The sequence below is a fragment of the Scyliorhinus torazame genome, chromosome 6, assembly GCF_047496885.1.
Source record: "Scyliorhinus torazame isolate Kashiwa2021f chromosome 6, sScyTor2.1, whole genome shotgun sequence".
Classification (NCBI taxonomy): domain Eukaryota; kingdom Metazoa; phylum Chordata; class Chondrichthyes; order Carcharhiniformes; family Scyliorhinidae; genus Scyliorhinus; species Scyliorhinus torazame.
In genome coordinates this window covers 58299641-58322738 of record NC_092712.1, presented here as the reverse complement: position 1 = coordinate 58322738, position 23098 = coordinate 58299641, and the positions used below count along the sequence as shown (strand labels likewise).

Sequence of the window (23098 nt, the reverse complement as noted above, 5' to 3'; positions counted from 1 at the left end):
GGTTAATTAATAGAAAGCAAAGAGTGGGGATTAATGGGTGTTTCTCTGGTTGGCAATCAGTAGCTAGTGGTGTCCCTCAGGGATCAGTGTTGGGCCCACAACTGTTCACAATTTACATAGATGATTTGGAGTTGGGGACCAAGGGCAATATGAAGTTTGCAGACGACACTAAGATAAGTGGTAAAGCAAAAAGTGCAGAGGATACTGGAAGTCTGCAGAGGGATTTGGATAGGCTAAGTGAATGGGCTCGGGTCTGGCAGATGGAATACAATGTTGAAAAATGTGAGGTTATCCATTTTGGTAGGAATAACAGCAAAAGGGATTATTATTTAAATGATAAAATATTAAAAAATGCTGCTGTGCAGAGAGACCTGGGTGTGCTAGTGCATGAGTTGCAAAAAGTTGGTAAACAGGTGATTAAGAAGGCAAATGGAATTTTGTCCTTCATTGCTAGAGGGTTGGAGTTTAAGACTAGGGAGGTTCTGCTGCAATTGTATAAGGTGTTAGTGAGGCTACACCTAGAGTATTGTGTTCAGTTTTGGTCTCCTTACTTGAGAAAGGACGTGCTGGCACTGGAGGGTGTGCAGAGGAGATTCACTAGGTTAATCCCAGAGCTGAAGGGGTTGGATTACGAGGAGAGGTCGAGTAGACTGGGACTGTACTCGTTGGAATTTAGAAGGATGAGGGGGATCTTATAGAAACATATAAAATTATGAAGGGAATAGGTAGGATAGATATGGGCAGGTTGTTTCCACTGGCGGGTGAAAGCAGAACTAGGGGGCATAGCCTCAAAATAAGGGGAAGTAGATTTAGGACTGAGTTTAGGAGGAACCTCTTCACCCAAAGGGTTGTGAATCTATGGAACTCCTTTCCCAGTGAAGCAGTAGAGGCTCCTTCATTAAATGTTTTTAAGATAAAGATAGATAGTTTTTTGAAGATTAAAGGGATTAAGGGTTATGGTGTTCGGGCCGGAAAGTGGAGCTGAGTCCACAAAAGATCAGCCATGATCTCATTGAATGGTGGAGCAGGCTCGAGGGGCCAGATGGCCTGCTACTCTTTCCACATGCATTGTACTTTTTTCAGATGTGGCAGAGATGGGGGGCATTTTTAATTGTATCAAATGTTAATTAAGTGAAATTAAAGCACATCTTAATTTTTTAGAAAGTAAAATAAAACCTCCCTTGTGCTTATTTTTCAGAAGAAAAATCTGTCTGTGATCAGTGGTATAACTGAGGTTGTTGTAGCATCTGTACGTGCAATCGATGAGAATGATGTTTACAGCGACTTGTTGGAAATTGCTATTATTTTGAATGGTAGGTGTTTTATTTTGACATGATTCTACTATTTTGTGCCTCGTTATCAGAATTATTCAATAACGTACATTTATGTAGTAACAGTGGCCCATCACAGTTGTAATTAAAAATATTACATTCCTAATACGAGATGCTGGAAAGACCTTCTCCAAACCTCAACTGTGCCCAGTCTATTTTAATTTTAATCCCTCACAACATGGGCAATGGAGAAGCCTGAAAGGTTCAGAAGAAGACACTAGATTGATATGGTTTAGTCTGTACGAATGGGCTGTTTTGAGCTAGGTTGGGAAGGACTGGAGAACATGTAAAAATTATTCACACATTAATTAGGTTAAATGTTGGGGGTTTCCTTATCAGATGGTTTTGAGTATTGGAGCAAGATCGTGTTTTGCTCGTGAGTGTGTCTGGGAGGACTTCCGGTTGCGGCTATGCAGAGCTAAGTCGCACGTTCGACAGCTCCCGCTTGGAACCGACTTTTGGGCTCTTTTCAGGGCCCCCAACGGCTTTTTTGCGACATTTCCCGGTGTGGGAAGAAGACTGCAACATTCCCCCGACAGTGTATGGCTTGGACCAGGAGCGGGGTGACTAAAAAAAAGTGGTGGTGAAGCCAAAGAAAGTGCGAGGGAAGAAGAGCAAGATGGCGGCGGGCGGGGACCAGGCAGCGTGGGCGCAGGAGCAGCAGGAGGTTATCCAGCGCTGCTTCAGGGAGCTCAAAGCGGACCTGCTGGAGCCGATGAAGGCTTCTATTGATAAGGTGCTGGAGACCCAGACCGCCCAGGGGGTGGCGATCCGCGAGGTCTGACAAAGGATCTCAGATAACGAGGATGAGATCTTGGGCCTAGCGGTAAAGGTGGAGGCGCACGAGGCGCTCCTCACGAAATGGCAGGAACGGTTTGAGGAGATGGAGAATCGGTCGAGGCGGAAGAATCTGCGGATCCTGGGCCTCCCGGAGGGGTCGGACGTGGGGGCCTATGTGGTCACCATGTTAAACTCGCTGATGGGAGCGAGGTCCTTCCAGGGGCCCCTGGAGCTGGAAGGGGCCCAGAGTGCTGGCGAGGAGGCCCAAGGCTAACGAGCCGCCACGGGCTGTGCTGGTGCGGTTTCATCGGTTCGCTGATCGGGAGTGCGTACTCAGGTGGGCCAAGAAAGAGAGGAGCAGCAGGTGGGAGAACGTGGAGGTTCGAATATATCAGGACTGGAGCGCGGAGGTGGCGAAGAAGAGGGCCGGGTACAACCGGGTGAAGGCGGTGCTGCACAGGAAGGAGGTGAAGCTTGGCATGCTGCAGCCGGCTCGAATGTGGGTCACCAACAAGGACCGGCACCATTATTTTGAGTCCCCGGAGGAGGCATGGGCCTTTGTTCAGGCCGAGAAGCTGGACACAAACAGGGTCGGGATGGGGGGTCGGGGGTGGGGATGGTCGGGGATTGTTGTTGGTGTGTTACATTTTGAGGGGGGGTTCTTTGTTCTTGTTTCTTTTTGATTCGGTGTGGGTAGTTAGGGTGGGTTGGGCACTGTTTTGGTTGGGATTGTCGGGTGGGCTCTTGGAGGGGGACAAGTAAACGGAGTAGGGGCTGGATGGCCGGTAGGGGGGATGGGGCCCCGCGGGGGAGGGTGAGGCCTGAGTCGGGGGTGAGGGAACTGGGCCTGTAAAAGGAGCTGCGCCAGAGGAGGCGGGGCCAGGCAGGTGGAAAGCGCGGGCTTTTTCCCACGCTGAAGGCTGGAGGGGGTGGGGCCGGGGCCGGGAACCGAGGGTTTTTCCCCACTCTTGGGAAGGAAGGGGGAGGCGGAGAGCCTGCTGATCGGTAATGGAGGGGGAGAGGAGTCGAAGGAGAGGCGGGAGTGGCCGGGGTCTGCAGGAGTCAGCTGACTTGCGGGAGTGCAATGGGGGGAGCAAAGCACCTAGGAGGGATCCTAGCTGTGGGGGTGGGGAAACCGGGTTGCTGCTGATACGGTCAAGGGGGAGCTGGAGCGAGTAGAGGGGGTTGGGACGGGGGTCTACAGCCGTGGGGAACGGGCCGGGCGTGGGTTGCGGGCGCGTGACTGGCCGAAGAGGGTTTATGGCTAGCCGGCGGGGGAGAGGGGCGGGTAGTCCCCTGATCCGGCTGATAACCTGGAATGTAAGGGGACTGAACGGGCCGGTTAAGCGGGGGCGGGTGTTCACGCACCTGAAGCGGCTGAAGGCTGATGTGGTCCTGCTCCAGGAGACACACCTGAAGGTGGCAGACCAGGTAAGATTGAGAAAGGGGTGGGTAGGTCAGTTGTTTCATTCGGGGCTGGATGCCAAAAATCGAGGGGTGGTGATCTTGGTGGGAAAGAGGGTGTCGTTCGAGGCGCGAGCATTGTGACAGACAATGGCGGCAGGTACGTAGTGGTAAGCTGCAAGGGGAGAGGGTGGTGCTGGTCAATGTGTACACCCCGAACTGGGACGCTGCGGGTTTTATGTGGCGCATGTTGGGTCGGATCCCGGACTTCGAAGTGGGGGGCCTGATAATGGGGGGGGGGGGGGGGTACTTTAACACGGTGCTGGACCCGGCACTGGATCGCTCCAGGTCTAGGACGGGTAGGAGGCCGGCGGCGGCTAAAGTGCTGAGGGGGTTTATGGACCAGATAGGAGGAGTGGACCCTTGGAGATTTGCAAGGCCGGGGGCTAAGGAATTTTCATTCTTCTCGCATGTTCATAAGGCCTATTCCCGGATCGACTTTTTTGTTATGAGCAGGGCGCTGATAGCGAGAGTAGAGGATACCAAGTACTCGGCGATAGCCATTTCGGATCACGCCCCGCATTGGGTAGACCTAGAGCTGGGGGAGGAGAGGGACCAGCGCCCGTTGTGGCGCTTGGAGGTGGGGCTGTTGGCGGACGAGGAGGTGAGTGAGCGGGTCCGAAGAAGCATAGAGAGATACCTGGAGGCCAACGATAACGGGGAGGCCCGAATGGGGATGGTCTGGGAGGCGCTGAAGGTGGTGGTTAGCGGAGAGCTGATCTCCATTAGGGCCCACAAGGAGAGGAGAGAGCAGAGGGAGAGGCTGGTGGGGGAGATGGTGAGGGTAGACAAGAAGTACACGGAGGTGCCGGAGGAGGCACTGTTGAGGGAGAGGCATAGCCTCCAGGCCGAATTCGACCTGTTGAACACCAGGAAGGCGGAGGCGCAGTGGAGGAAGGCCCATGGGGCGGTTTATGAATATGGGGAAAAGGCAAGCCAGATGCTGGCGCATCAGCTTCGGAAGCGGTACGCAGCTAGGGAGATTGGGGGAGTTAAGGATAGGGGAGGGAGTGTGGTGCGGAGTGGGGTTGGCATCAATGGGGTCTTCAGGGACTTTTATGAGGAACTGTATCGGTCCGAGCCCCCACTGGAGGAGGGAGGGATGGGCTGCTTTCTGGACCAATTGAGGTTCCCGAAGGTGGAGGAGGGACTGGTGGCGGGATTAGGGGCCCCGTTTGGGCTGGAGAGGCTGGCCAAAGGGATAGGGAGCATGCAGGCGGGGAAGGCACTGGGGCCGGACGGTTTTCCGGTCGAATTCTACAAAAAATATGTGGACCTGTTGGGCCTATTGCTGGTTAGGACCTTCAATGAGGCAAGGGAGTGGGGGGCCTTTGCCCCTGACGATATCCCGGGCACTGATCGCCTTGATCCTGAAGCGGGACAAGGATCCCCTGCAGTGTGGGTCTTACAGGCCGATTTCATTGTTAAATGCCAAGGTGCTGGCGAAGGTCTTAGCCACGAGAATTGAGGATTGGGTGCCGCAGGTTATCCACGAAGACCAGACGGGGTTCATGAAGGGGAGGTAGTTGAATGCGAATGTGCGGAGGCTCCTGAACGTTATTATGATGCCAGCGAGGGAAGGGGAGGCGGAGATGGTGGTGGCGATGGACGCTGAGAAGGCCTTCGATAGGGTAGAGTGGGGGTACTTGTGGGAGGTGCTGAAGAGGTTCGGGTTTGGGGAGGGGTTTGTCAGGTGGGTTAGGCTGTTGTACGAGATCCCGATGGCGAGTGTGGCCACAAACGAGAGGAGGTCTGAGTACTTTCAGTTGCATCGAGGGACGAGGCAGGGGTGTCCCCTGTCACCCCTGCTCTTCGCACTGGCGATTGAACCCCTGGCTATGGCACTGGGGGAGTCGAGGAACTGGAGGAGGTTGGGGTGGGGAGGAGCATAGGGTGTCGCTCTTTGCGGACGACTTGCTGCTATATGTGGCGGACCCGGTGGGGGGGAATGCCGGAGGTAATGAGGATCCTCAGGGAGTTTGGGGATTTCTCAGGGTACAAGCTCAATATGGGGAAGAGTGAGTTGTTCGTGGTTCACCCAGGGGACCAGGAGAGGGGGATTGGCGAGCACCCACTAAAAAGGGCGGAGAGGAGCTTCAGGTATTTGGGGGTCCAGGTGGCCAGGAGCTGGGGGGCCTGCATAGGCTTAATTTCACGAGGCTGGTGGAGCAAATGGAGGAGGACTTTAAGAGGTGGGACGCGTAGCCGCTGTCCCTGGCGGGTAGGGTGCAGTCATTCAAGATGACGGTGCTCCCAAGGTTTTTGTTCCTGTTCCAGTGCCTCCCCATTCTTATCCCGAAGGCCTTCTTTAGGCGGGTCAACAGGAGCCTAATGGGGTTTGTGTGGGTGCGAGGGACTCCGAGGGTGAGAAGGGTTTTCCCGGAGCGGAGTAGGGATGGGGGGGGGGGGCTGGCACTGCCCAACCTCTGTGGGTACTGCTGGGCCGCCAATGCGGCGATGGTGCGCAAGTGGGTGATGGAGGGGGCTGCATGGAAGAGGCTGGAGACGGCGTCTTGTGAGGGTACGAGTCTGGAGGCGCTGGCAACGGCGCCGCTGCCGCTCCCTCCAATGAGGTATACCACGAGCCCGGTGGTGGTGGCTACCATCAAAATCTGGGGGCAATGGAGGTAGCACACAGGGGGAAAGTGGGGGCCTCTGTGTGGACCCCGATATGGGGGAACCACCGGTTTGTCCCAGGGAGAATAGATGGAGGCTTTTCGGGGTGGCGCAGGAATAAGAAGGTTGGGGGACCTGTTTGTGGATGGGAAGTTCGCGAGCCTGGGTGAGCTGGAGGAGAAGTACAGGGCCCCCCCCCCCCGGGAACACCTTTAGGTATCTACATGTAAGGACGTTTGCCAGGCGGCAAGTGGTGGAATTCCCGCTGCTGCTGCTACGCAGGGTACAGGACAGGGTGCTCTCGGGGGTGTGGGTTGGAGAGGGGAAGATCTCGGCAACATACCAGGTGATGCAGGAGGAGCAGGCCTCGGTGGAGGAGCTGAAAGTTAAGTGGGAGGAGGAGTTGGGGGGGGGGGGGGGAGATCAAGGAGGGAGGTGGGCAGATGACCTTGGGAGGGTGAACTCTTCCTCTTCGTGCACGAGGCTCAGCCTCATACAGTTTAAGGTGCTGCACAGGGCACACATGACCTGGACAAGGATGAGCTGATTTTTTGGGGGTGGGAGCCCAGCAAACCACACCCATATGTTCTGGGCATGCCCAGTGCTGAAGGAATTTTGAAAGGGCGTAGCAAGGACGGTGTCGAGGGTGGTAGGATCCAGGTCAAACCGGGCTGGGGGCTCGCAATATTTGGGGTTGCAGGGGAGCCGGGAGTTCAGGAGGCGAAAGAGGCCGGTATTCTGGCATTTGCGTCCCTGGTAGCCCGGCGAAGGATTCTTCTTCAGTCGAAGGATGCGAGGCTCCCAAGCGTGGAATCCTGGATCAATGATATGGTGGGGTTTATTAAATTGGAGAGGGTGAAATTTGTCTTAAGGGGATCGGTGCAAGGGTTTTTCAGGCGGTGGCAACCGTTCTTGGACTTCCTGGCAGAACGGTAGACAATGGTCAGCAGCAACCAGGCGGGGGGGGGTTCTGTTTTATTTTTGTTTGTCTATACTGGGGGATCTGAGGGGGTGTATATATTTGCTATGGTTGCTATGTGTTAATTCGGGGTGTTAATTTATTATTTATGTATGGGGGAGGGGGGGGCACGGGATTGTTTTGGTTTGTATTTAATTCTATTGGGTTCCTTTTACATTTTGTTGTTGATATTTTGTGAAAACTTTCATAAAAATTATTTTTTTTTCAAAAAAAATGTATGTGAATGGGACAATGCCCAAGGTGGTGATAGGAATTAATTCCTTCTTAATCCACTATGTTAGAAAACTTTGAAAGAGATCACATTTTTGTTGTTGTTGGCACTCTGGAGTTTATGCATATGGCATTACACACTTTTTTGCTAGGCATACAATTTGAATAATTTTTGGCAGTGACAGTTCATGCAGATTTAGAGATATCAATATACTGTGTATTGGTGAGGATCTACACCTAATTTACTTGAAACATATATTGTTACAGTACAGGACCAGGCCTTCAATTTATATTCAGAAACTGAACGAGAAACCTCAACAATGCAACAGATTAACCCCATCAACATCCAAGGAAAAAGCAGCTGTACAATTAACAATTAAACAGTTCTTTTAAATGAAAAAGGCAAGGGCCGGGATTCTCCAAAATCCCGGGTAAGTGATGACGCCGGTGTAAATACCGGAGTGTTTCACGCCGGCGTCAACGGGCCTCTTGGCCCAGTGATTCAGTGGCCCACAGGGGGCCAGCACGGCCCCGGAGTGCTCTCCGCAGCTCCGGCACTGATATCCGGCCCTGCATTGCCGGCGCGGGTCTGCGTCGGCACATGTGCCCGGCGGCTGTTTCCGCGCCGGCGCATACGCATGGTGGCCGTTGAAGCGCAACATGGCATAGCGACGCCGCGCGCCCGCGCGGAAGAATGTAGGCCCCCCCCCCAGATCGCGCTCACCCGCCGATCGATAGCGCACGATCGCGGGCCTGGCCGTCATGGAGGCCCCCCCCCCGCCCCGGAGTCTGATCAACCCGCCCCTTTGACCAGGACCGCTGCCGTGGGTCCAAGCTTCTGCCGGGTGGTACCATCTGTGAACCACGCTAGCGGAACTCGGCGGGAACTTGGCCGGTCGACCGTGCAGACTCACCGTGGGGGAGCCTCTTTCAACGGTCCCCGACTGGCACCGTGCGTGTGACCGGTGCCGGTTCCCCGGTTACCGGAGAATCGCGACCCGGTGCAGGCTCGTAGAATCCCGGCTCAGGTCTTTTCCAAATGTTTCTAAAATTTCAATTAAGCAAAATCCACATACAGGTCAAATGCCACTTATTAATAAAGTTAATACTTAGTGACTTACAGATTTATTAACAAAGTCCTTTGAGAGAAGCTTTCAGAAACACAACTCCTTTCCTCAGAACCAGAGCAGAACTGTAAAATGAAACAAAAAATGGACAGAGGGCAGGCTAAAAATTGAAACTATAAACAGACCTAGCCCCTCCCACGAGTGACACGACAGTTTGCCGAGCTGTTAACCTCTTAATCACAGCTTTAACACACATCTAATCTGGATGTCTTAACCTAAGTTCTTTTAATAACATTAATGCAACAGATATACAACATATTTAAAAGTTTCCTACATTCATCACAATAATCATTTGATGCAGAATTGACCTCTAGCTGGTTTACAAACGCAAATTATTAATTAGTGGTTGTTACTGAAGTGGTTTATGTGTGGGCAGCACAGTGGTGCAGTGGTTAGCCCTGCTGCCACACGGCGCAGAGGTCCCAGGTTCGATCCCGGCTCGGGGTCACTCCGTGTGGAGTTTGCACATTCTCCCTGTGTTTGCCTGGGTTCCGCCCACACAACCCAAAGATGTGGGGTAGGTGGATTGGCCACGCTAAATTGCCCCTTAATTGGAAAAAAAGTGTTATATGTGTAAGAGCTCAAAAAGTGTTATATGTGTAAGAGCTCAGTAAGAGAGTATTAAACAACAGTAACCTGATGGAGAAAACCAAACAGCAAATCTTTCAAGCCCAAGCCATCAGTGCACCCTCCTTTACAGTAGTGAAACATGGAGAACACGTGGCTGGAGAAATGGCTGAAGAATTCTGTGTCTCAAACGTATCCATCTCTTGGGACAAAGTGAGGCACAGGAGCAAATTAATTTTGTCAGCATGCACACATTTGTAAGCAAACCATGTCTGTGATAACTTGGTCACATGGAATGGGTAATGGCCGCATACCCAAAGATCTTCTGGACAGTGAACTGTCGATGGCAGACATCGTCACAGACTCCGGGAGGCAGAAGCTAATTGGAAGCTAACTGTTTGGAGAGGACGTTTGAAGAGTTGAGGGGAAACCAAAAGCTTAGTTGGGTCCGAAGCTGGCCCAGAAAAAAACTGATGCTAGGGATTCGTGCACCTTCATCTACAGCAAGTACGATGTCGACTGCCGTGCCATAGTGGAGCTAAGAGCCACAGCAGGTGATGTTTTAATGCAGAGTTAATCACCATGATGCAAACTATCGACTCACGATTCTGAAAGCTACCAGGAAAAAACAGTTTATGTGGTCTGCAGTGTTGTTCAAGCAGCCTTACCAGCCACAGACTGGATGATCCTTATTCGTTTCTTGGAAGACGTAGGTGTTGTGTTCTGTTATACTTCGATGGCGAAGGTACACATAGAACACTATGATATAGTTGCTTCAAGTATTTATTCTTAGTGGTAACCATGAATTACGATATACAAACAATTCCGTCTCTGTTACTGATGTCTGTTGTCTTGTCCGCCTGCTACCAAGTATCTGGCTTCCATCCGTCCTCCAATATATACAACTGTCCGGTCTGGTTCCACCTGCTGGCGGGAGGTTATAGCTGTCCCTACATTCGTAGGTCATTGTCTATGTACAGTGGCACTTTTATATATACATATAGAAATTGATACAACCATGTACAATTATAGACAGCTATGCCTGTATGCATATCACCACAGTAGGGTAATTACAACTTGTTTTATCTTTGTCTTGTGGATCTAAACTAATGTATAGTTGTTAGGAAATAGAGGTAGTTTAAGTAATTTACATTTGTTTTGTGTGTGTTAGGAATCATTCGCATTAATTTTGCGTTTTCACGTTGAGTGCTGAAAAAGTGTTAAAACGTCAGTTTAACTTCATGTTTAAAAAGGTAACCTGAAAGTCTGTAGATCTGTTTAGATGCTTGCATTGTGTTAAGGTTTTACAACCTCTCAAATCAAACACAGGGTATAAAAAGACTAAGCTTTGTTTAGCAACCAGAGGCCCACACAAAGAAAGCAAGGACACTGAGTTCAGTTTGGAACCAGGTAACTGTCTGAGAGCTCTGGTTTCCTCCCACAAGACAAAAAGACTTGCTGTTAAGTAATTGGGACATTCTGAATTCTCCCTTAGTGTACCCAAACAGGTGCCGGAGTGTGGCGACTAGGGGATTTTCACAGTAATCATTGCAATGTTAATGGAAGCCTACTTGTGACAATAATAAAGATTATTATTATTATTACAAGGAGCATGCCACAGGCACTGGCAGTACAGACCGGAAAATACAGAAGGACAGAAAGCAAGTACCAGAAGCTAAAGAACAAAAAGTCCCAGAAACCAGGTAATGGGACAGAAAAGTTCCAGGAAGTTAAAGGAACAAAGAACAGAAATGTGGAAAAAGGGTACTGTTCAGTGAAGTCAAGAGCAGAGAGCAAAGCTCCCAGTTAAAGGCAGGTCTGCAATGTGCATACCTGTCGATGTTTGACAGCAAGAAGCCAGGCATCCAGATAGTCAAAATGTTGGTGAGGCCTTATAGCCTGTGAAGCATTGGTGTTCTGTTCGCGTGGGTACTGAGAGGTCGCGTGGAAGTTTGAATGCACATGGAGATCCAGGGTGAAGGAATATGAAAGGAGAGGCTGAAAACCTGGAGGAGGATCCTCGACTAAAGCATTGTGAGGGAGACTATTCCACAGTGTTTTCTTCGAGAGCAGAGTTTGAAAGTATTCCAGGGACAGCTGTTGGTTCATAGTGTGACGAGCATCGAGGGTAGGGGGAGAATTGATGAGAAAGAAGTTGTATTGGATGGCATCTGTTATTTGGTTTCAGAGTGCGGGTTTTCTGACTACATTTTGCCTATAGGTATACTTGAACTGTGTATTTACTGAGAATATTGGAGTATAATGTAAACTTTGTAACTTGTGTCATCCTTATAAATTTGTATTTGTCTGTAAAGGTCCAGCTGAGGTGAAGGAGTCGTGCACTAAGTTGAACTTTTCTTGTTTAATACATGTTTTATTCTTTTGTTAAAAAGTTCACCGGCAGTCTGTGACTATTCATCCATATATCTTTAAAAAAAGGTTAGGATCTATCAAGCCAGGTTCCGTCCTGCGATCCGATTGTTCCAGTAGTAACATCAGCTGTGAGTGTAACAATAATTCACATGACCAAGAAAGTAGCACTGTCATGCAATAAATGAAGAATGATTGAATACTTTTACATGTAATAATGTAATAAACTTGCAGAAAGGACTTATAAAGCATAGTAGAATTCATTGATTATTTGTTTGTACTTTTACAATCCATCAAGAGTGTCCCTAGTCCCAACCTTCCCCCAATTGAGCTGAAATTATTTTGTCTATTTTCTTTTCATATTCTTTATAGGCATTTTGCCAGCATTGCCTACGTTTCAAGGAGATTTGAAAATTACAATCCAACATTTGTTTGTGGCTTGGTGGGACAAAGGATTAGAAGGCAAAGAAGAATTGGGGAAAACTGCCTTTATTATGTTGTTGGAAAAAACCCTGTTGAGCAAGTTTTCGGTATGTTGATTTTCATTGATTTGTAAGAAAAATGAATATTTGTTTTATCTATGACATTCCTCATGAGCAAAATATACATAATAATTGTATATCCCTCTGCCTGTTCTGACAGACTTTCTGCTCTTTTTTTTGCTTTTGCCCTTCAAACGATTTCCTTTTCCCCGATGCCTCTTGTACTTTTATTCCTGACACTCATTTTCTGTTTTTTAAATGATCTGTTTTTCAGTTTTAGACTGCTTTCTCTTCACTTCTCTGCCCTGTTTTACTTTATAGAAGCATTTATTGGAAGGGTGAGTCAAAGTAACAGCGAGTCCCCATGGAATTTAAATAATTAACTTAACAGAAAGGTAACTAGGAAGTTCAAAAAAAGCGCCGAGCATATGGAACTAAAAACAAAATGCTGTGCAAGTAAGGTGCTATTTAATTAAGTTGTAATTCCAACTGAAACGGACAAGTCAGCAGAAAGAAGTCCTTTTGCTGTGGATATTGAAAACACTGCTGCTCCGTTGCAATTTTATTAAAAACCAGACCGAGAGTAGGAACAAAATAAGGGTGAAAACTACAAGGATTCTCAGAAGGGGATAAGTCAACCATGGTTAGCCAAGAAAGTTAAGGACAGGTGTTATAACCTGCCTGTTTACCACTGGCTGGGGACTAATGGCAATCCCACAATCCTTTGGGAGTATGACCTTCCCCAATGAGGGGGGTGGAGAAATCATTAGCAGATTCCCTGCATAAATAAAGCTGGCCAGTTTGGAACCGACTAGAGGAGAGTGAGCTGCAAGGAGTTGCTGCTGCTTTTGTAAATGTTATTGTAAATAAATGTTATTTCTTTCTATCCTTCAACTTGTGCTGGATTCTTCGTGGCCCTCACTAAAGCAGGATTAAACTGAAAGAAAAAACATATAATGTGGCAGAGATTAGCGGTAAGCCAGAAGATTGGGAAAGTTTTAAAAAACAACAAAAGATGACCAAAAGAATGGAGGAAAAAGATAAACTGAGGGTAAACTAGCAAGTAATATAAAAACGGACAGCAAGAGCTTCTTTAAATACATAAGAAAGAGAGAGTCCAAAGTGAACATAGGCCACTTAGAAAATGAGCCTGCGGAAAATAATAATGGGGAACCAGAAAATGACAGGCGGGTGGGGGGGAGCGGGGGGTTAAACAAATATCTTGCGTCAGTCTTCACGCAAATAACATTCCAAAAATACTAAATAGCAAGGGGTAGAAGTGGCAGTGGAAGTGAATACAATAACTATCACTAGAGAAAAAGTACTCGGGGAAACTAATGGAGCTAAAGACCGATACGTCCCTGGACCTGATGAGTTGCATCCCAGGATATTAAATTAAGTAGCTACTGAGAGAATGGATGCACTGGTACATAGGAACATAGGAATTAGGAGCAGAAATAGGCAATTCAGCCCCTCGAACCTGCTCTGCCATTCAATCAGATCATGGCTGATCTCTTCCTGGTCTCAAATCCACCTCCCTACCTGTCCCCCATGTCCCTTTAATCCATTTTTAATATCAGAAATATATCTATCTCCTTCTTGAAACCATTTAATAACCCTGATTCCACCACACTATGGGGCAGCGAGTTCTGCAAATTTACCACCTCCTGTAGTAATCTTCCAAGGATCCTTAAGTTCTGGAAAAGTCTCAGAGGATTGGAAACTGCCAATGTAACACCTTCATTCAAGAAGGGAGGGAGACAAAAAAAAGAATAATTATAGGCCAGTTAGCTTAGCATCTGTAATTGGGAAAATATTAGAGTCCATTATAAAGGATGTAATAGCAGGGCATTTAGAAATACCCAATACAATGAAACAGAGTCAGCATGACTTCATGAAGGGGAAATCATGCCTGCCAAATTTATTAGAATTCTTTGAGGTGCTAACGAGCAGTGTAGACATGGGAACCAGTAGATGTAATATACTTGGATTTCCAAAAAGCGTTCGATTAGGTACTGCCAAAAGGCTGCTTAATAAGATAAGAACCAATGGTGTTGGGGTAGTATATTAGCATGGATGCAAGTTTGCCTAACTGATAGAAGACAGAGTGTTGGGATAAGAGGGGAATTTTCTGGATGGCAACCTGTAACTAGTGGAGTGCCACAGGGATCAGTGCCTGGGCCACAATTATTTACAATACATATTAAAGATTTGGACAAGGGAAGTAAATGCACTAATACCAGATTTACGGAAGACACAAAAATAGTTGGGAAGGCAAGTGGTAACGATGTCAGAATTTACAGACGGATATTGACAGGTTAAGTGAATGGGCAAAAAACTTGACAGATGGAACAGAATGTTGGAAAATGAGGGTGACGCTAGGAATCTACAGAGGCACATAGACAGGTTAGGTGAGTGGTCAAAAACTTGTCAGATGGAATATAATGTTGGAAAATATGAAGTTACGCACTTTGGGAGGAAGAATAAAGGAGTTGAATGTTATTTAAATGGAGAAAGACTACTGAAAACTGCAGCACAGAGGGATTTGGGATCCTCTGGCATAAATCACAAAAAGCCAGCATGCAAGTTCAGCAGGTAATTAGGAATGTTGACCTTTATTTCAAAGCAAATGGAGTATAAAAGTAGGGAAGTCTTGCTAAATCTATACAAGGCGCAAGTTAGACCGCACCTGGAATACTGTGAACAGGTTTGCTCACTTATCTAAGGAAAGATATACTGGCATTGGAGGCAGTCCAGAGATGGTTCACGAGATTGATCCCAGATATGGAGGGATTTTCTTATGAGGTGAGGTTAAGTAGGTTGGGCCTGTATTCATTGGAGTTTCGAAGAATGAGAGGTGACCTTATTGAGACATATAGGATTCTCAGGGGGCTTGACAAGGTAGATGCAAAGAGGATTTTTCACCTTGTGGAAGGGCATAGGACCTGAGGACATAATCAAAGAGTAAGGGCTCGCCCATTTAAGACAGATATGAGGAGGAATTTCTTCTCGGAGGGAAGTGAATCTGTGGAATTATTTACTGCAGAGAGCTGTAAAAGCTGGGTAAAATTTGTTCAAGGCTAAGACAGACAGATTTTTAATCAGTAAGGGAATCGAGAGTTTTGGGGATAAGGCGGGAAAGAGGAGTTGAGGATCAGATCAGTCATGATCTCATTGAATGGTGGAGCAGACTCGATGGACCGAATGGCATACTTCTATGTCTTGGGGTCTTATGGGGGAAAAATATGAGCTTCAGGACGGATGTGGAAGTGGTGTCGTGAGACAGATGGCAGAATTCGATCAAATGAGCAGAGGCAGTTTCAAGCGTACGAGGGACAGAGAAAAGGGACTTTTTTGTTTGGAAGTACTGAAGAGGTTAGTACAGTAAAGTGAGGACAAGCATGTTTACATGTGCCATATTTATGTTAAAACTGTTACACTTGTAAATTTGCTGGAAAAGGATAAAAGTGCACTGTGTTAAACCTGGATGAATAGATGATAAAACCATCACGTACGGCTCGTGATCTTGCTGCTGTGCCTTATTCCAAATGATCCCTGATGTACCATAACTACGAATATGTATCCATTTGTTCATTCCTACCTACATGGTTGTCATAACTTTATTTTCATTTTCATTTTACTTTGGTCTATTTTCTTAATCATCTAATACTATAGCTCTTGCATACCACTCAAATAAATACATTTTGCTTTCATTTCCACTTCATCATGACAGAATGCTGATATACTTCGACTCTGGCACTTCCATCAAGCTTTGCAAAATTTTGAGTTCAATTCTGAAGAGAACGATGAAGTGAAAAATAGTTTGCTTCAGTGTTTCATGAGTGTTGCCCACATAAAGAAGGAAGAGGTAAGTAAAGAAAGTAATATGTGCTTCACACAAGTATTTGAAAACAGTGCAATCTGGCACAATTTCTGCTTATAGCATGGTATAGCACAGTGTTCTTCAAACTTTCTTTCCGGGACCCATTTTTACCAATCGGCCAACCTTCGGGACCCAACCCGGTTGACTTTCGCGACCCACACCGGCCCACCTTCGCCACCCACGCCGGCCAAACTGCGCAACCCACCATTTTCTCTTACCTTGTTTGCTGCTGACAAAAATGGAGGAAATGGTTTTGGGTCCCTTTGCCCACATGCACGCACCTCCAGTGGAACCTGTTGGATGAAGGTGAAGCCTTCCGGTGTCGGAAAATATGGAGACTCCATCTGTCCAAAGTTCTGCATTTTTTTTGTAAAATTTGATCAAATAAAACTTCCCCGAACATTTAAAAAAATAAAATTAAAATAAAATGAATAGAACAAATGAAAAAAAATTAAATGAATAAACCCCCCCCCCCCCCTGAACTTGTGAAACAAAAAGCTGCGACGGTTTTAAAAAAAAGCGGCTGCACTGCACATGCGTGCCTGCACGCCGATGATCTGGCACGCATGCGCAGTGCGATCGCATTTTTTTTTACATGTTCGCGGCCATTTTGAAGGCTGCTTGCAGCCGGCGTTATTAACAGCTGGCGGCTGTTGTGTGCAGATTTGCACAATTGGGAGCGCCGCGACGGACGGCTCCGCGACCCTCCCGACACCCGGTCACGCCCCCGAGTTTGACAATACCTGGTATAGCAGACAGTTTACAAATATTTGATACTTACAAAAGTAGCTTCTGCAGAAATCATTGGACGACAATTGTTGGAGTTCCTGTGACCCTTCCATTTTAAGGCAGCGACTTGAGTGCTTGTGTGTAAACAGGAAATGCTGGAAATACTCAACAGGGTTCGGGAGTATCTGAAAGAAGAAACAGAATTGCGAAAACTTTCTGTTTATTTTTCAGATATCCAATATCTGCCTAAATTGTCCCTTGGTGTCCAAAAGGTTCGGTCGGGTTTCAGGGATAGGATGGAGACATGGGCTTAATGCGGGTGCTCTTTCCAAGGGCCGGTGCAGACTCAATGGGCGAAATGGCCTCCTGCACTGTAAATTCTATGAATTCACCTGAGTGTGAACAGACTAGGTCCACTGTACATACTTACAGTTACCTGCTTTGTCTCTTTGGTTGCTGTGTATATTTGGCCAGTCAGTCTCTGCCGCATTGCCTGTTATTGGCCCTGGCATGTGCTTTACCATTTATTATTATGCCCTCTAGTTTTCTTTTTGCTCTTGTTGCTCTATTTATTTATCTCGGTGAACCACATGCCTTTCCCTTATATCGATCAAATGACCACACAGCCAGTTAGTTCGTTCAAAAGATGGTTTATTTACATACACAAGCATTATCTCAACATGCAAACACAATATCTACTACGAGTTAAACTACACCTATCAGCTACAGTAACCTATACTTAACTCCAGGGCGTCGGGCACTGTGCAAATGGATAATGGCCTTTATCTGGATTTCACTTGGCTGGCTCTGTCTCTGCTGGGCTCATCCGTCAGGAGCGATCATTGGTCTTGAACTTAGCTGGATGTTCCTGCTGCAATTAGGTAGGCACAGGCCGGATGCAAGAGAGACAGAACACATGGCTGTGCTCTCTTTTATCCCCCTGGGATTTCGCGCTCTTTGGGGCGGTCCTTATCCTTGGACCCAATAGTTCGACAGGGCTCTGATCACTTTCTTAGATTTCGGCCAATAAAGGGGCAGGTGCCTTGGTAGCTGGGTGGGTCCTTAGCGGTCATTGACCTTGGCAGTTGTGCTTTCTGAGCAAGGGAGTAGCGCCAATCAGTCTGTTGCTGTACCGGTTGCTTGATTGGAGTTCTATTGACCTGGGAAAATGGGCCATTAAAATGTAAGCGAGTGGGGGTTTCGGTCAGGTCTGGTTTCCTGTGTTTTAGATACACATAGGCTGTGTATCTGCCTGAGTCCTGGGTTGGCCCATGGTTCTTTACAGGTGGCAATCTTGGATGGCTACACCCTTGGGTTTATTCCCTTGCCTTTGTGCTCCTTGAATCTCGCGGTCTTCTTGTAACCATGGGTTGTCTGGTTCTCCCCTCGCTCTATTGGCTGTTGGCAACAAACAGATCCTGGAACAAGTTGGTGAATGGAATCCACGTCTTGTGGATGCCCTCTTCCGACCCCTGGGTGGCAAATGTGACTTTTCCCAGTTGGAGAAATTCTGACAGGTCGGGCAGCCAGTCTGCAGCTGTGGGTGGTGCTGCTAATCGCCAGCCGAGCAGGATTCTGCTGCATGTGATCAGGGAGGCAAAAGCTAGTGCGCGGCCCCCTCCCCATGAAGAATTCTAGCTGGTCTGATACCCCAAAGACTGCCACTCTTGGACTTGGCTCCACCCTCACCCCAACAGCCTTGGACATTGCCACAAAGAAGGTTGTCCAGAACCCGGCAAGTCTGGGGATTGCTCAGAACATGCGGATATGGTTGGACAGATCTCGCTGGCACCGTTCACATTCGTCCTCCACCTCCAAGAAGAAGCGGCTTGTTTGGGTTCTGGTTAGGTATTTTCTGTGTACCAAATTCAGCTGCATTCGGCTTAGCATTGCGCATGTGGAGATGGAGTTTACCCTGTTCAGCACTTCACTCCAGAGCCCCCACCCTATTTCTAGCCCTAGTTCTTCCTCCGGTGTCTCGTCCAGCAGGGAACTTGTCTTTTCTAATAGACGTCCATATGTGTCACTGTAGCCCCCCCCCCCCCCCCCCCCCCCACCACCACCACCACCACCACCACCACCACTGCCGCCCCCCACCTAAGTCACCCGCGTCCAGCAGTGTCTCAGCGTCCGTGGGTATTTTGCCATTCCCTTGCAGAGGAAGTTTTTGATTTGTAAATGTCGTAGTTAGATCCCGTTGGGCAGTTGCAACCTTTCTGTCAGTTCCTCTAACGTCGCTAGTTGTCGCCTGTGTAGAAGTCCATTACTGTCAATGGCCCCCTCTCCTGTCTGCACCTCCTAAAGGTGGCGTCCATTGTGGCTGGAGTGAACATGTGATTGTTGCAGATGGTGAACATTTCGGTCAAGCCGTAGTTCCATGGTTGGAGCGTAGCTATTACCAATGGGCTTGTAGAGTGCTTGGCTGGCGGAGATGGGAGTGTGCTGTGGCAAGAGCCCGGAGGAACTCTCTTCCATCCTTACCCATTCTGTTTCCGGCTCCCTTACACATTCCCCCGCTGTGGCCGCCCAGTGGTAGTATTGCAGGTTTGGGAAGGCCAGGCCTCTCATGCTTCTCTTTCTGTGTAGAATGCTTTTGGGGATCCTTGGATTCATTCCCCCGTCTCCAGCCTCTCATCCATCAAGTGTGGAGCGTGGTTGGAGATTACGATCGCAGAGTATTCCGCTCTTACTAGCCCTGGAAGCACCGATTTTGCCACTGAAAAGAAGTCGAGGCACGAGTATACTCGGTGTACTTGGGAGAAGAAGGAGAACTCCTTCTCCCCTGAGTGTGTGAACCTCCATGGTCTACCGCCCCCATCTGCTCTATAAATACATTCAGTTCTTCCACCAAATTTGACGTTTTCCCCAACTTGGGGTTTGATCTGTTCATCCCTGTACACAGTCAAAGTCCCCGCCTCCTCCAATGCTTAGTCGGTGGGTGTCTGTGTGGAATTTCCGCCATGGTCTTTTTTATAAATTCAGTGTTATTTAGCAGTGTGGCTACCCCCCTGGTTCTCATCCCGTAGCGTGAATGGTACATTTTCCCCACCCAGCCCTTTCTCACCTGCAGTCGGACCTTCTCCCTCAGGTGTGTCTCTTGGAGGAAGACTATCTCCGCTTTCATACTTTTTTGGTGGGCAAAGGTTTTGGATCTTTTCACTAAGCCATTAAGTCCCCTGATGTTCCAGGTGACTATTATGATTTTTTTTTGGGGGGGGAGGGGGGTGCAGTTTGTCTCTCTTCACCTGCGGGAGGGATCAATCGAGCTTAGCTTGTGGATGCGCCCCTACACTCCAGGCTTTCCCTTTGTTAGGGGACCATGCAAAATGGCCAGGGTCATCGTACTCACCATGAGGCTGGGCCCCTGCGCTCTGGGGTTAACCTTTGTCCAGGGGCCACCCAACACAGCTGCCAACTGTTGTTTGGGGACCCTCCAAAGTGGCTGTTTGCGGTACCATTTTGTCCCATGTCGCCACGTGGCCTATTGTAGCCAGTTTAGAGCACCACCTCCTCCCCCATGTTTCTCCTATGATTATGTTTCCCTGTTGTCTTCTCCCCCCCCCCCCCATCTTATTATTGTTCCCCCTCCTTACCCCCTCTCTCCCATTTACCCCCATACCTATCCCCTCCTGATGGTGTGTACCCCCCGTTGCCAGGTGCTCTCTCCTCTGCGGGAGATGTGCCTCCGCCCCCAATTGCTCGTACCTCCTGGTGCTAGCATTCCCGTTAGTGTGGTGGCCTCCCTCCTGGGGTCGGTTATAAGCCTGCTATATGGTTTCATGATTTACCCTCTTTTCATCCTCATCGCCGTCTCCTGCGTTCCACTGCCCTCGCACATTCCTTCCTACGTTTTGGCCCCCGGATTCAGAGCGAGGCAGTACAGTCCGCGTAAAGTGACTGTCAGTTCATTTCAGTCTCTTTGGGAGATCATTTCACCGCTGCCTTTTCTGCTGTTTTCCCAGCCTGTTCTGAACGAATTTGTCCACCTCCACAGTGGTCATGAAAAACTGCTGCCCACCTTGGAATCTGACCCAAATTTTAGCTGCGTATATCATCTCAAACTTCACCATGTTCTTGTTCAGAGTCACCTTTGCGCTGTTGAATTCCTGCTTGCACTTGGACAGGTCTGCCCCAATGTCTTGATAAATCCTGATCTGATGTCCTTCCCAGTTGCAAGTCTTTGTTTGCTTGGCCCAGCGCAGGATTCTTTCCCGGTCCTGGTACCGTAGCATTTTGGCGATTATCACTCTCCAGCTTTTGTTTCACCCAGAACAACCGGTGGGCTCTATCTATTTCTGGCGGGTCTGGGGCTCATAGTCCGTAGGGTCCCTGCCCTCGGATCCCTCTAGTAGGCCCACTATCCTTATGATTTGGTGCAGTGACCAGTTCTCTTAATCGTCTAGTTTCCCCTTTAGACTTTCCTGCGTTGCCACCAACCTTGCTATCTCCATCTCTAGGGCGGCGATCTGGTCGCTCTGATCTGTTGAGGTTTTTTCCAATTCCTTGATGTGTTCCCCTGGGCCTCCAGTCGTCTCTCTGCCTTGTCCAGGGCCACCTGCATGGTGGCTAGGGCCTCTGTGACTGCCATTCTGACCGCCGCTTTAATGTCTGTTTTGATTTATTCTTTGAAGTCCTTTTGTTCTCGAGTGAGGAACTTCCTCCATCCACCCTCCGGTGAGGGGGAGCCCCCGAGCGGTTTGCCAGTCCCCGTCATTCTGGTGTGGCCTGCACTTTGTCGCCTCATGGGTCCGCAGTCTCGACCACTTATTTCTCCTGGTTTCTGCCGCTTTTTCTTTACAGCCTCTGGAGTTACTGTTGCGCAGCATTGTCTCTTGATAGGGTATGGGGATACTTTTTTCCTGGTTTTAGCTGGCTGTTTTGAGTAAAAGAGCCTAATTTGGGGTTCTTGAGAGAAGAGCCACCTTTCGTGTGTTCACTCAGCCCATCCTTGTCACCGGAACTCCCCTAATCATCAATTTGCTGTGAGAAGAACCAATATTGTAGATTCCATCCTGTGCTCTGTGGCATTCTGTCTTGAAGGCTAAGTAATTTGTGCTATCCTGCCACCTATAGGTTGTCTATTTAAATATTTTCCTTTGCTGTTGTTTTAAATTTTATGCTCCATTTTCAAATAAGCACTTAATTTGTAAGTAGCATTCGTTTATATTTGGATGTTTTGCACTTCAAGGAAAATAGGTTAACATTAACTTATCCTGCAGTCAACTAAAAGACAACCAAGAATGTCTTGAAATTTACCATGAGGCAACAGCTTCACTCTTAATACGATGCACCTCTGCCTGTTTTTTCTACCATAGTTCCAGTTTTCGGTGGAGTTGTTTAGGAAAAATGTTGATCTTTTAATAATCATTTTTATTAATGTCACCAGTAACAAGTAATGCTTACATTAACACTGCAATGAAGTTACTGTGAAAATGCACTGGTCGCCACACTGAGGCACCTGTTTGGGTACACTGAGGGAGAATTCAGAATGTCCAATTCACCTAACAGCACGTCTTTTGGGTCTTTTGGGAAACCGGAACACCCGGAGGAAACCCACGCAGACACTGGGAGAACGTGCAGCCTCTGCATAGACAGGGACCCAAGCCAAGAATTGAACCCGGGTCCTTGGCGCTGTTAAGCAACTGTGCTAACCAATATGCTGCTAGCCTCAGCAGTACAATACAGATAACTAATCTGATGCATCAGTAACCAGCTTATTCAATAATAAGCTTAAACTAGTTTAGCTTTTATTATTCATTACATTTGTTTAATAAGTGGTACTTGGTACGGTTCTATCACCTAAACATTGCAAAGTAGCAGATGTTCATAACTTAAATATTAGTGAAAAGTTGTTTTATATACAGCCAAACAAGATGATGACTATTAAAATGTAAATTATTTTATATAAATGTTTATGGCTGTTCAAGGAATAGGCCAGTGTAGGGTACATTTTTGTGTCAGCCATGGCTCAGTTTGTACCAATCTCTGGGTGAGGACTGAGGGAGTACTGCACTTTGAAGATGCTGTCTTTCAGGTGTGAGGTTAATCCAGTGTTCTTCAAACTTTTTTTCCGGGGACCCATTTTTACCAACCGGCCGACCTGCGCGACCCACGCCGGCCGACCTGCGAGACCCACGCCGGCCGACCTGCGCGACCCACCATTTTCTCTTACCTTGTTTGCTGCTGACAAAAATGGAAGAAATGGTTTTGGGTCCCTTTTGCCCTCGTACACGCTCGTCCAATAGAACCTGTTGGATGAAGGTGAAGCCTTCTGGTGTCGGAAGTATGGAGTCTCCATCTGTCTAAAGTTCTGCATTTTTTTCCTGTCAAATTTTATCAAACATGTAAAAAATAAAAATAAAATGAACAACATAAATGGAAAAAAAATGTAATGAAGAAAATAAATGAATAAAAGCTCCCCGAACTTGTAAAACAAAAAGTTTGTTTAAAAAAAAAAAAACAACCACACTGCGCTTGCGTGCCCGATCATCGGTGCGCATGCACATAGTTTTGTGCATGAGCGCCAATGATCTGGCACGCATGCACAGTGCGGCTGCATT

The 23098-nt window shown here is 47.9% G+C and overlaps 1 protein-coding gene across 2 annotated transcripts in view; it reads left to right on the top strand.

Moving 5' to 3' along the window:
• ncapg2 (non-SMC condensin II complex, subunit G2) overlaps positions 1 to 23098 on the top strand; it is a 142275-nt gene that overhangs the window by 30476 nt on the left and 88701 nt on the right. For both annotated transcript variants that reach the window (XM_072508228.1, XM_072508227.1), the window contains exons 4-6: positions 1199 to 1313; positions 11817 to 11974; positions 15660 to 15794. In XM_072508228.1, the coding sequence (XP_072364329.1) occupies positions 1199 to 1313; positions 11817 to 11974; positions 15660 to 15794 (408 nt within the window). The remainder of the gene's footprint in view (positions 1 to 1198; positions 1314 to 11816; positions 11975 to 15659; positions 15795 to 23098) is intronic.